The sequence below is a fragment of the Myiozetetes cayanensis genome, unplaced genomic scaffold (genome assembly GCF_022539395.1).
Source record: "Myiozetetes cayanensis isolate MyiCay16 unplaced genomic scaffold, myiCay2020 scf149, whole genome shotgun sequence".
Taxonomy (NCBI): domain Eukaryota; kingdom Metazoa; phylum Chordata; class Aves; order Passeriformes; family Tyrannidae; genus Myiozetetes; species Myiozetetes cayanensis.
The window spans coordinates 16,771-29,308 of record NW_026087148.1 but is presented as its reverse complement, the minus strand read 5'-3'; the positions used below and the strand labels follow the sequence as shown (position 1 = coordinate 29,308).

General features: G+C 38.9%; 1 protein-coding gene across 1 annotated transcript in view; it reads left to right on the top strand.

Annotated features, from left to right (window-relative positions):
- Positions 1 to 11,598, top strand: part of LOC126637184 (sorting nexin-2-like) — a gene marked incomplete at its 5' end in the record, with an annotated part of 61,773 nt that extends 50,175 nt beyond the window's left edge. Inside the window, 4 exons of the mRNA XM_050310176.1 lie at positions 4,306 to 4,449; positions 6,977 to 7,057; positions 7,169 to 7,240; positions 8,010 to 11,598. Of these exons, the coding sequence (XP_050166133.1) occupies positions 4,306 to 4,449; positions 6,977 to 7,057; positions 7,169 to 7,240; positions 8,010 to 8,060 (348 nt within the window). The remainder of the gene's footprint in view (positions 1 to 4,305; positions 4,450 to 6,976; positions 7,058 to 7,168; positions 7,241 to 8,009) is intronic.
- Positions 11,599 to 12,538: the final 940 nt, after the last annotated feature.

The window sequence follows — 12,538 nt, the reverse complement described above, 5'->3', positions numbered from 1 at the left end:
ACCACATGGACCAGCAGCACCTCCCCACTCTCTCTCAACCCAGTAGCTAGTAGACTGAGTTTTAACCATCTAAGACTTTTTAACTGTGTGTTTTACTGCAGTGGTAGCAACAATAGCTCAGTTGGTTAGAGCATGGTGCTAATAATGCCAAGGTTGTTGGTGTAGTTCATATACTGGCACTTCACTTAAGAGTTGGACTTTTAATGATCCTTGTGGGTCCCTTCCAATTCAGAATATTCTGTGATTCTGAATAGTGAATAGTCTTAAAAAGCTAAACATCTGTTTATGACTTCAAAACTACTTTAACACCTATATAATCCTTTAGAAATAAACTGTTGACTAAGTCTGGAACTAGGATTGGATCCAACCACACTCAGACTCCTCTCTGAGAAAGAGTTTAGAAAACAAGGGGGTTCTTTCTGCACCTCGTTACTCAATGGGAGGGTCTTCCTGATATACTTTGTTTGAAGCTCCCATTTGACCTGTGACAGACTCCCTGGGAAACTGCCCTCAGGAACCAGGGAGCAGAATAAAACTGGCAGATTATTAAGGGCATCTTCCATAGAGTGCAAGAACTAGAGATGCCTGGGCGCAAGAAATTGGGCAAGGAAGACGAAACCAGCATGGTTGAGTCAGGACGTACTGGTCAAACGAAAGGGCAAGAAGCATATGCACAGACAACAGAAGCAAGGACAGGCATACTCTTTACCGAGAATGTGGTCAAACACTGGAACAGGCTTCTTAGAGAGGTGTCCGATGCCCCAAGCCTGTCAGTGGCATTTAAGAGGCGTTTGGACTGTGCCCTTAATAACACCCTTTAACTTGGCCAGGCCTGTATTGGTCAGGCAGTTGGACTAGATAGTTATTGTAGGTCCCTTCCATCTGAACTCTTCTCATTTCTCATTATCTCGACACATACACAAACTGCCCTCTGGCCTGTTTTTTGAATTTTTTCCCTTTCTTTTCTGTCTTCCCTTCCCCCAGTCTCTGGGAAAGAATGCTTTGAAGTTTTACACAACCTGAAATTATCTTCTCTTGATAAAGACTTCGCCTGTTTTGGCATAAAACAGGCCAAGGAAAAGACAGAATGTTGCCACGTCTTCTAAACTTAGGCCTTCCAGCTACAAAGGTCTCTTGAACAAAGGAAAATCCTTAAAATAGCTTGTCCCTTTGCCTCCCAACAATGAACTACTAGTTTTGTGGTATCTTCAGATCGTAGCATGCTCCAACAGAAACTTCGTGACATCCAGAACAAGTAGTGGATCAATCTAGCAGAAAAAATCCAATTATACACAGGTAGGAGTGACTACAGGGGATTCTAGGTGGCTCTGAATACAGCTTACAGTCCTACACACCAGGTTCAAAGCCCTTTACTCAGTGCAGATGGTCAAATGCTTCTCACAGATAAAGTTTCCATTTTGAATCGATGGTCTGAATGTGAAAATTGGCAAGGCAGCTGGGGTTGACGGAATCCCACCTGAAGTCTGGAAGCACGGTGGCCAAGCACTCCATGCTAAGTTTCACGACTTTGTGGTGCGCTGTTGGGAACGAGGAGAACTACCTTCAGACCTTCGTGACGCAGTCATTGTCACCTTGTACAAGAAGAAAGGAGATAAAGCAGATTGTTCAAATTACCAAGGTATTACTCTACTCTCCATTGCTGGTAAAATCCTTGCAAGAATTCTTTTGAACAGATTAATACCCACTATAGCAGAAGAACTTCTACCTGAAAACCAGTGTGGTTTCTGAGCCAACAGGGGTACAACAGACATGGTATTTGTTCTCAGAGAACTGCAAGAGAAGTGTAGGGAACAGAACAAAGGACTCTATGTAACCTTTGTTGATCTCACCAAGGCTTTCAATACTGTGAGCAGAAAAGGTCTGCGGCAGATTTTGGAATGTTTAGGATGTCCCCCCAAGTTCCTTAAAATGATCATCTCGCTTCATGAGGACCAGCACGGTCAAGTCAGATATGGCGATGCACTTTCTGAGTCCTTTCCAATAGCCAATGGTGTGAAGCAAGGCTGCTTTATTCACAGTCTTTTTCAGCATGATGCTCCAAAGGGCTGCGGCTGACGTCAATGAAGAAAATGGTATCTACATCCGATATCATACCGATGGAAACCTTTTCAACCGAAGGCGACTGAAGGCCCACACTAAGACCTTAAATCATCTTGTCCGTGAGCTGCTTTATGCTGATGATGCCGCCCTCGTCGCCCACACAGAAGTAACTCTGCAACGTTTAACATCCTGCTTTGCAGAGGTTGCTGAGCTTTTTGGGCTGGAAGTCAGCTTGAAGAAAACAGAAGTTTTCTATCAGCCTGCACCTCAGGAAGTCTTCCATCATCCCCATATCATCATTGACGAAACAGAGCTCAAATCAGTCCAGCAATTTAATTACCTGGGAAGCATCATCTCCTGGGACAGTAAGATTGATGAAGAAATGGACAACAGGTTAGCAAAGGCATACAGAGTTTTCAGTAAACTCCATAAAAGAGTTTGGCGAAACAAACACCTGAAGAAAAGTACAAAGATCAGGGTTTACAGAGCCATTGTATTGTCTACTCTTTTATATGGGTCTGAATCATGGGTCATTTACCGCCACCACTTGTGTCAGAACGCTTTCATCAGTGCTGCCTCCGTTCAATCCTAAAGATCCACTGGACGGATTATTTGACCAACACATCTGTCCTTGAACAGGCAGCAGTCACGAGCATTGAGGCCATGCTGCTGAGAACACAGCTGCGTTGGGCAGGGCACATCTCCAGGATGCAGGACTACCGCCTCCCTAAGATTGTGCTCTATGGGGAACTTGCCACTGGCTGCCGCAAGAGACATGCCCCGAAGAGGAGATACAAGGACTCCCTGAAACAATCTCTCAACCTTGGCCATATTGATCATCACCATTGGTCTACCATGGCCTCCAATTGGTAGACCTGGAGACACAGTATCTATAATGCTGCTGCTTCCTTTGAGAACACACGCAGGATCACTCTCGAGGAGAAAAGACGATGCAGAAAGAATCGCATCTTGTCGATATCACCTAGGGAGTCTTTCTGCTGTGCCTTTTGCAACCAGACTTGTCTATCTCGCATTGGTCTTTTTAGCCATCAGCACGCTTGTAGCAAGCGTGGATAAATCTTCGTTCGCAAAACCTAGCCATGATGATGATGACATATACCTGTGAAGAAAGATTACGCTCAGGTACCCCCAGATACCAAGCAGTGAAGGATTTAGGAAAATTTATTTCCAAAAGCCGAGAGCAGTAACATTATGGCACTAGCTGCACTGGGCATTTTAAGTGCTGTTTTTTCGTCTCTGGGCCTTTTTAATGGCTTACCTGGCCCCGCCTTGCGGGACCTCCAAGGTTATCTGTAAGAATTTTATCTTTTCAGGGAGTTATCCTCTCTGTAAGGAAGAAGGAAAAACACCAAACTATGGGAAGATATTCTCAGACAGGGAGGAGGTAGAGCAGTCTGGAATGAAGGAGTGAGGTTGAGTCTGAGAAGAAGCAAGGGAGGGGAGAGTTGTTTTAGCTTTTTTTGTTTCTGACCATTCTATTCTGTTTTTAATTGTCAATAAAATAATCTTCCCATGCTGAGTCAGTTTTGCCTGTGATGGTAATTGGTAAGCGATCTCCCTGTCTTTATACTGACCCATGAGCTTTTTTCCATCTTATTTTTTCCCCCTGTCCTGTTGAGGAGAGGGAATGAAAGAGCAGTTGTGGATGGGAGGGGCAATCCATCTCAGAGGTGTCTTAGAATTTTATCCAGAAATATCTTTGAACTTGTCAAGTTGTTGGGAAAATATTTTTATATTTTATATATATACACACACATTATATAAATATATATATAGTTGTAGTCTATATGGTAATATATATTTTATCAAATACATACTATATAAAAAATGTATACTTTGATACTACTACATCCATCCATTACTAACAAAAATATACTGCCAGTTATGCATACAGTCAGTGAAAAAATTGCTAGAATCTGTATTTAGAGAAGCATTTGTGTATTATAGCATTTTACAGTGGTCGCTTTGGTACTACTGTGATGGGACAAGGAATACAAAATGATTGAGAGTACCAAGGTGTCTGTCTAAAGAGGCTTCCTGAATGCCCACTGTTATTTTTAGATGGTATTTAGCTTTCCAAAGATGATGTCAAATAAAATCCAAGACACAGTAAAGTTTCTTTTGAGTACACTTGTTCCAATTTTATCCAAAAATAACTTTTTCTAATAGGAATTTAGACCACATTAACAATTGCAATTGTTTAATAAACACCCATACTTACAGGATGTGTTTGATCATCGAATTAAATGCTGGCAGAAATGGCAAGATGCTCAGGTCACTTTACAAAAAAAACATGAAGCCGAAGCAAAGCTCCAACTTACCAACAGACCTGATAAATTGCAGCAAGCTAAAGATGATATAAAAGAGGTAATGTTGTCAAGTATTAATATTATTCTGGAGGCCAGACTTCTTTTACTGATTCATTCAATCTCCACTAATGCACTATTTTATACAACTTGTTTATAAATCATGTATTAGCTATTTTCCATATTTGCTGACATTGTTAAATGTAATTTGTTTAAAATATCAGATGTGCATAATTGTTACCATTCTGAGATATGTAAGGCAGTCAAATACTGTCTCTAGAGAGTCTGGGAGATGAGAAGAGGGGAACATGAACAGGTTTAAAAATGCTTTTAACTGTTGCAGATGACTTGGGTAGTCAGAAGAATATTTGGTTTCTAAAGCTAAAATCTAGCTAAGACTATTGGAGAACTTCACATGTTTTAATTTTTTATATATATATACATATATTATAATTTCAGTAAAAATACAAACATGTAGAAGTTTCATAGATTATGCACTTTTTCTAACATGCTTCACTAAGGAAATTGAAGAGGTAGGACAGCTTAATTATTTAACATTAATACATTCTAGTTATGAATAATGGAGAACATCACTGCAGATTTCAATATCTTATGCACTTTGTTTGGTTGCCTTATTGGGCGCTAACCAAAAGCTGCTTTGTTCTTTCTGCACTTCAATATATTTTACGTAGTGTTGAAGTTGCTCATTAACATGGCTTTCTTTTTTTCTTTAAAAAGACCTTTGTTGACTGAGGAAAAAGAAAGTCACTCTTTTGTGACCACATTCTTGCTGGTTTGCTCTCTTGAGGTCATACATCCACCATTCAACAAGTGAACTGGAACTCATTGGCAAAACTAATTCCTGAGTGTTTGGAGTAGTAGGAAATACTAAATGATCCTTTCTTATTCTTACTATAAAAAGAATAATTATGTTGTTCTTGAAGGGTTTCTTTTTCCTAATTTCTTGTGTGTTTAGAGAAGGTTGTTAAGTAAACCCAGAATGTGAATATGCTGGTAGAAAATTATTACTTCCACTGAAATATATTCAGAGTTGTTGAATTCTTTTTTAGTAGTCCTTTTGACAGATATATTAAAAAGTGGAAACCTATCCAGCTTGAGCTTCATCTGTGACTCAGTTCCTTTATGCAGATAATAGGTAAAAGAGTAGTCCTCAAAACACCATATAAAACAAGGGGATGATTTTTCCTTGTCAGAAACTGTAAGATGACAAAGTTATTTCAAAGAAGTCCTTATCTCTCTTTTCTGGACTGAATTTTATATAGTTTCAGTTATTAGCTAACTCTCTAGGCTGTGTACATATTAATATTTCCCTGAAGCACATCCCATTATAACTTATTGCATAGCTCCGTAAATGTACATCTGAAAAGACAATAAGGAAACTTTGAATAAATACAGACTAAATACATAAATATCTCAATATATTCATTTGAATAGATGTTCATTGCATATCACAACAATAAGATAACACTGCACCACAAACTGCTCTTGTGAATAAATAGCACCACTAGATTGTTAGCAGGAATATACTATATTGGTGTATGTTGCTTCCTGACTACTTTTTTTCTGAGGAAGATAGCTGTTACCAGATCTATTAGCTCCCATAATTCAGTTAGTATATTGAGATTAACAGATACAATTGCATTTTTATAATTTCTATTAGCATGCATATGTCTGCAGTGTCAGGATGATAGCATTTTTCATAATATACTCACACAGATGGTTTAAATTTAGCAACATAATAGTTACATAAAAGCAGGTGCAAAGGAAGTCTAGTAATGATTGTGTAGCTGTATGTCTTTTGACATAAGGATAAACATGACCAAGTGTTTTGTAGTATTGATATTAATGCCTTGTTCCAAGTTTGGCAAAACCCTACAAGCAACTTCACTTCCTCTGAATTTTACTTCTGTGCTGTTACCTGCATTTCTTTCTTTTTTAATTTTTTTTTTAATTCCTGCTGTCTCTTAAAACAGACCCCACTGATCAAGAGCTTGTGCTTTGGCTTACTTAAATAATATACATTCTGACCAATTAACACACTCTTGTTAGCTTGCCATCTGCAGCAGAAATATGGTAAAGATAACCATTTACTTGACCATAGGCAGGAATGAAGATTTAATAAACTTTTATGTGAATAGGAAAGTACAGACAACTATTTTTTGAGACTTTTTCACATTTGATTGAACAAGTAAGAAAGCTTAAAGGTTTAGGTTCCTTTCATGCTTGTAAAGGGAGTAGCTAATAAAGCTTTAGAGATCCTTTTTCTTTGCTAAAGAATCTTTAAAGTTTTTGTTTCTTAATATAATTAGAATAAGTTTTTTTTTTATATTTGGTATGTAGATAATATTACCTTAGAGATACCATTGTTTAACTGATCTGATGACATTCTTCTCTATAAATTGTTGTTTTGAAATTACTGTACTGAGACTTTTACTTAAGTATGTCAAAAAAACAAATAGATGCTTTTCAATTCTTGAATGGTTATCCCTAATATACTAAAAAAATTCAGATACCGATAGACTGAACATTGAACACAGTCTTATCTCTGAATGTTTTTCCTTTGTCAGTGGGAGACAAAAGTTCAGCAAGGGGAAAAAGATTTTGAACAGATCTCGAAAACCATTCGTGAGGAAGTGCAAAGATTTGAGGCATGTATAATTTAGTCCAAATAAATTATAGTTTTGCTTTAGATAATATCAATGTTCCAAGCACACTTGGTTAAGAGGTTAATCTACCATAATTATTTATTTTGTTAACAGAGGGAACGATTGAAAGACTTTAAAACTGTAATTATCAAGTACTTAGAATCGTTAGTGCAAACACAACAGCAGGTAAGAAATTTTAACATTTTTGTACAAGTTAATATGTTCCATATTAGGTTAGTTACAAATGACAGGCTTTAAGTATAGTATTTTCTAAAACATGGAGAACTAACTCTAGTCTGTAATCTATTGCACGAGAATGTAGTGATTGCTGTTTCCTAGCTATTACTGTTCTTACTTGCATAGCCCTAATTCAGGGAGCAAGAGAGAAGCTTTGTCAGGGAGATGAGACTTGTAGACTGGAGTAAAATGCATTAAATATGTGCATAGGCTTACTGAAGAGACTTGAATACTGAAAAATTTATCTGCTAAAAAAAAAAAAGAAAGAAAAAAAAAGTACTACATATTGTACAGCAGTAAAACGGTTTTTGGTGAGGCAGAAGTAGGCCTGGTTCCCAAATAAATGTCCTTTTTTTTTTTTTTTTTCAAACTGGGAATATAACCCTCCACCATTAATTAATAAAAATAAAATAATTAAAGAAAACCCAAACACCTTTAGAGGTAAAAATGGCAAACTCACTGTGCAAACAAATTCTGTATAGCTATATTCTGTGCTCAGTGTGTAAGAATAACTCTGTTTGCATGAGTAGATTTGTGTGTTTATTACTTGTGTTTTTCTTGCATAATGTAATAATGTGAATGGATAATTAATGAATGGACAATGGATAATCATCTGTGTTCTTACATTGTCCAGTGGAGACAAGGTTATTACAAGAGGAGTATGTGTGGGGTTTTCCAACATTCAGTACTTAAGGTAGTTTTTTTTCCTTCTCTCAAGCTAATAAAATACTGGGAGGCATTCCTACCTGAAGCTAAATTCATCACCTAAAGGAAGACTATTCCAAACAGCAAGAGACTCTGGTTGTTTCTCCTGGATAAAAACTAAATTCCACATTGAAATCACTTCAAAAATCATTCAAATAAACCACTATATATTTTATGAATTAACATCTAGTGGTTTTATATATCACACCATTTTATTAACAAACTGCATGTCGTGACCCTCTTTGAAGTGGACTGTGGCATGATGTTCTGCAACACATTCATGAATTGAACACTACTGTATCTTAATACTTGCACCAAAAGCAGATATTTTTATTCTTTACAATGTTCTGTAGTATGCTTATCTGATCTTTGAAACAAAATTAATTGCATTGATTAATGTTCACCAACACATTCCTGTAGAAAATCATTTTTCTGTGATTATGTATCTTGTGAAACATTAAACTTTTATTTTGTTTCTCTAGATATTTACTAGCATTCTTAAAAGTAGCATTTAAAACAGATTGAGATTATATCAGACAGCAACACATAGAATGGTTTGGGTTGGAAGAGATCACCTAGTGTCATGGTTTAACCCCAACTGGTAACTAAGTACCATGCAGCTGCTCACTCACTCACCCACCATCTGGATCAGGGAGAGAATCAGAAAAGTGAGAAAACTTGTGGGTTGAGATAAAGACAATTTAATGGGTAAAGCAAAAACCTCACATGCAAGCAATGCAAAGCAAGGAATTCGTTTACTGCTTCCCATGGGTAGGCAAGTGTTCAACCAGCTCCAGAAAAGCAGGACTTCACCATGCGTAAAGGTTACTTGGGAAGACAAAACACCAGAACTTCAAATGTCCCCACGTCTCCTTCTTCTTCCCCCCAGCTTTATATGCAGAGCATGATACCATAAGGTATGGAATATCCCTTTGGTCAGTTGGGGTCAACTGTCCTGGCTGTGTATCCTCCCAACTTCTTGTGCACCCCCAGCCTACTTGATGTTGGGGTAGTACAAGAAGCTATTGTGAAGAAAATTAACTCTCTCCTAACCAAAACCAGCACACCTAGTCGAGCCCCTTGCAGTACATCAGTTATCATGCAGTGAGCGTGCCAGCATCACACAATATCATTTGCTTGGGGATGGGCCTGGCCTCAGCAGTCTGAGACAGATTCTTTTGTATCTGATTCTTGGCCTTTGATTTGTTCTGTCTCTAGTGCTATCAACATAAGGTTATTTTAATAGGTTTTGATAGTTTACTTGTGGAATGTAAAGAATTGTCCCAGGCTGGACTTGGCTCCCAACCAAGTGCCTGGACCACATTGAAAAAAACTTCCCCCTCCCTCTCCCTCTCTCTGACAGACCGAAAATACCACACAAAATTAAAAGAACCCAAACCAAACTGAATTCCAAGTAACACACATTTATATATATATATTTAGAATTATATACATCACCCACAGACAACCCCCCAAAAAGGGGAAAAGAAAGGGAAAAAGGGACAAAGGGAAAAAGGGACAAAACCCAAATACTTTCCTTAAGATAGCAGTAAACCGCACCAACAACTGCCGGCACTATCTGCTTCTCAAGGCCAACCAGGCGCACTAGGTCTCACTCCTTCTCCTGGGCAAAATGACAGCAAAAAACCTTTGCTTTCAGTTTCCCGGAAGAAAGAGAGCGAGAGCTTCCTCTCCCTTCTTATTTATACTCTTGCTTACATAAAAATCGTATGGAATACTGGGAACATGGCCTTGGTTCCTTGGTTACAACCTGGTCGCCAAGGAAGACCTAGACTCAAAACCACTACAAGAATGCACTACAGATTGTGTCACGTGACTTTCTATGACATGTAACATGGTAGAGGCCCTCATGATGGTGATAGCCAAACAAAGAGTACGGAAAAATAAGAACCCTATTTTGAGTGGTATTTAATTGCCCCTCTTCTCAACAACCTGCTGTGGATATCTTTGCTAACTTAGCAGGTTCAAAAATTTAGATGTTTAACAAAGCGATGTTATTTGTGCTTAATAATTGTTCTCAAGTGGAATATATAGACAAAAAAACCAGTCACATTGTTTCTCCCAATTCAAAAGAAAAAATACTCAAGAGATGCAAAAATATTAAGTAATCTCAAGGGACTAAACTGTATTTGATTATTTTTTTTCCCCCTAAATATTTCAGTTGGTGTATTTAGTGTATATGCCAAGATTCTGGTAGCAGGCAGGAGGTCTGCAGGAGTGGCCCCTGTGGGAAGAGACCTGGGGCTGTCCCTGTGCTGGACACAGCCAGTTCAAAATGGTTCTGAAAAAGACCCACCACAGGTGAAAGATGAACCCATCAACACATCCACCTTTGTTAAGAAAAAAAAAAAGAGTTGTTGTCAAAGGTGACTCCCTTCTGAGGGGAACAGATTGCCCAATATGCTGACTGGACCAAACCCATAGGGAAGTGTGATGCCTCCCTGGGTCTCAGGTTAGGGATGTTACTAGAAAACTGTCTAGTCTGGTATGGCCCTCTGCTTATTATCCATTATTGGTTCTTCATGTCAGTAGTGACGAAATAACAAAGAGAAGTCCAAGAGTAATGAAAAGGGATTTTAGGGTCTTCAGACAATTTGTTGAAGGATGAGAAGCATGAGTTGTGTTTTACTCGATCCTTCCAGTTGCAGGGTGTCTTAGTTTAAATGAGACACAAGTGTTTTGCTGAGGATGAGTTAGGAGGAAGACCCAAACTCCTCCCTCTAAGCAATTACAAATCCGAAATTAAGAGGCTCCAATTGAGAAAAAATGTGGAAAAAGGAAAAATAACAACCCTTTATTAAAAGATATATGTGGATTGGCAGAAACAACAAAAGAACACAAGTAAAACAACCAAACAATAATCCTATACCCACAAATAATCCCCTTCAAAACAAACAAACAAACAAAAAGGTAAACAGTTCAGTTTGTGCCCATTGGTGCATTTCTAACCACAGTCATCAGGGGGTGCTGTTGGATCACTGGTGACCGCCACGGGGGCCTCCCCAGGGTGTGCTGGAGAATGAAACAGAGCAGGGCCCCTGAAGTTAACTCAGAATGCATACTCTGAGTAAAAGAACTAAAAGAACCAAAATTCAAGGCTAACGGAAGATAATACCTCGCCAAAGAATGCTAACACACTAACACAAAGAACATAAAGTAAGAACATAGGGAAATAAAGAACACCAAAAATGCTAACACACATACCTAAATAGACATAAGGAAGGGTTCCTTAGGAGATAAGGGGCGAAATAGGGGTATGAGTCCAAAATCTTGCAAAATTCACCATCAGAAAGACAGCCAACTAAGAAAGTTGAAAAGTTCAAAGCAAGGAAGACTTCTGGAATGAGACCCCCTGAGGATGAAGAAACAGGAAAAACCCCCGAAACAGCACCCCAAAAGGACAACTCCACCCAGACTCTACCCAGGCTCCACCTGCTATGAATATTATAATGAAATGTTGTAATAATATGAATATGCATGTAGAAATTATGTAATCTCTTACAAAAACTGTATAAATACCTGTCTTTACACTGATAACTTTGCACTAGTTTTGTCCAGCGTGAGTTGGCTAGCCCCCAACATTGCTCTCTAATAAATACCTTTTGCTGCTTAAAGACTCATAACTGTCTCTGAGCAGTTTTCAATGCGCCTTTTTGGGCATCAAGAAGCCAAAAAAATGGAGGTCTTCCCTCCCCCTGCACCGGGAAAGTGGAGAGCGAGGAGGGAAAGAAAGAAAAAGGTCCTTCCCAAAGGGAACTCACTCTGTCGTGCTGGTTGAATCATGTGGTATAGCTTCCCCTCTCCTTTGATGTGCTCAAGAACTGCTGCCAAAAAAAAACCAGAGGAGAGGCCTCCTAAACAGTTCCTTGCCAATGAAAATCCAAGCAAAATTCCCAGCTGTCAGCCAGACCGAGAACAAAACCACCTCGCATCTACTACTCCAACCTTGTTCCAGCTTCCGAACTCCTCCCCCCGTTTCTCAGGACAGGAGAAGAAAAAAAGTAAAAATAAAAGAAACTCCTTACCCCTCCCCACAGACAAGATCTTGAGGGTCATCAACTTAGAATGTGGTTTTACCAACCACTTCTTTTGTGTTAGTTAATGGCCCAAGCCACAGCCAACCTGCTATCCCTTTCACACCATGGGCAGGGGGAAGGGAAAATTCCTGCTTAATTTCTAAGAACAAACAAAACCATGACACAGGGAAAAATATTGAAAGGAACAGGCAGACACAACAGATCAACACATGGTTCCGAGGCTGATGTCATCAGCAGAATTTTCAGTTTTTTGATCATGGGATGCTCTATACTCCAAGACTACTGACACCTGAAGGGATACACCTTTCTCAGAGGGGGAAAAGGGGTTTTGAGCAGGAGTTAGCAGGGTTGATTAATAGAGCTTTAAACTAGATTGAAAGGGGGAAAGGGACAAAAGCAGTGTGACCTGTGATAAGCAATGGGATGGTGTGCAAAAACTTGAGGAACTGAGTGTTGGTGAGATCCTTCAGTCTTCTCCATGAAG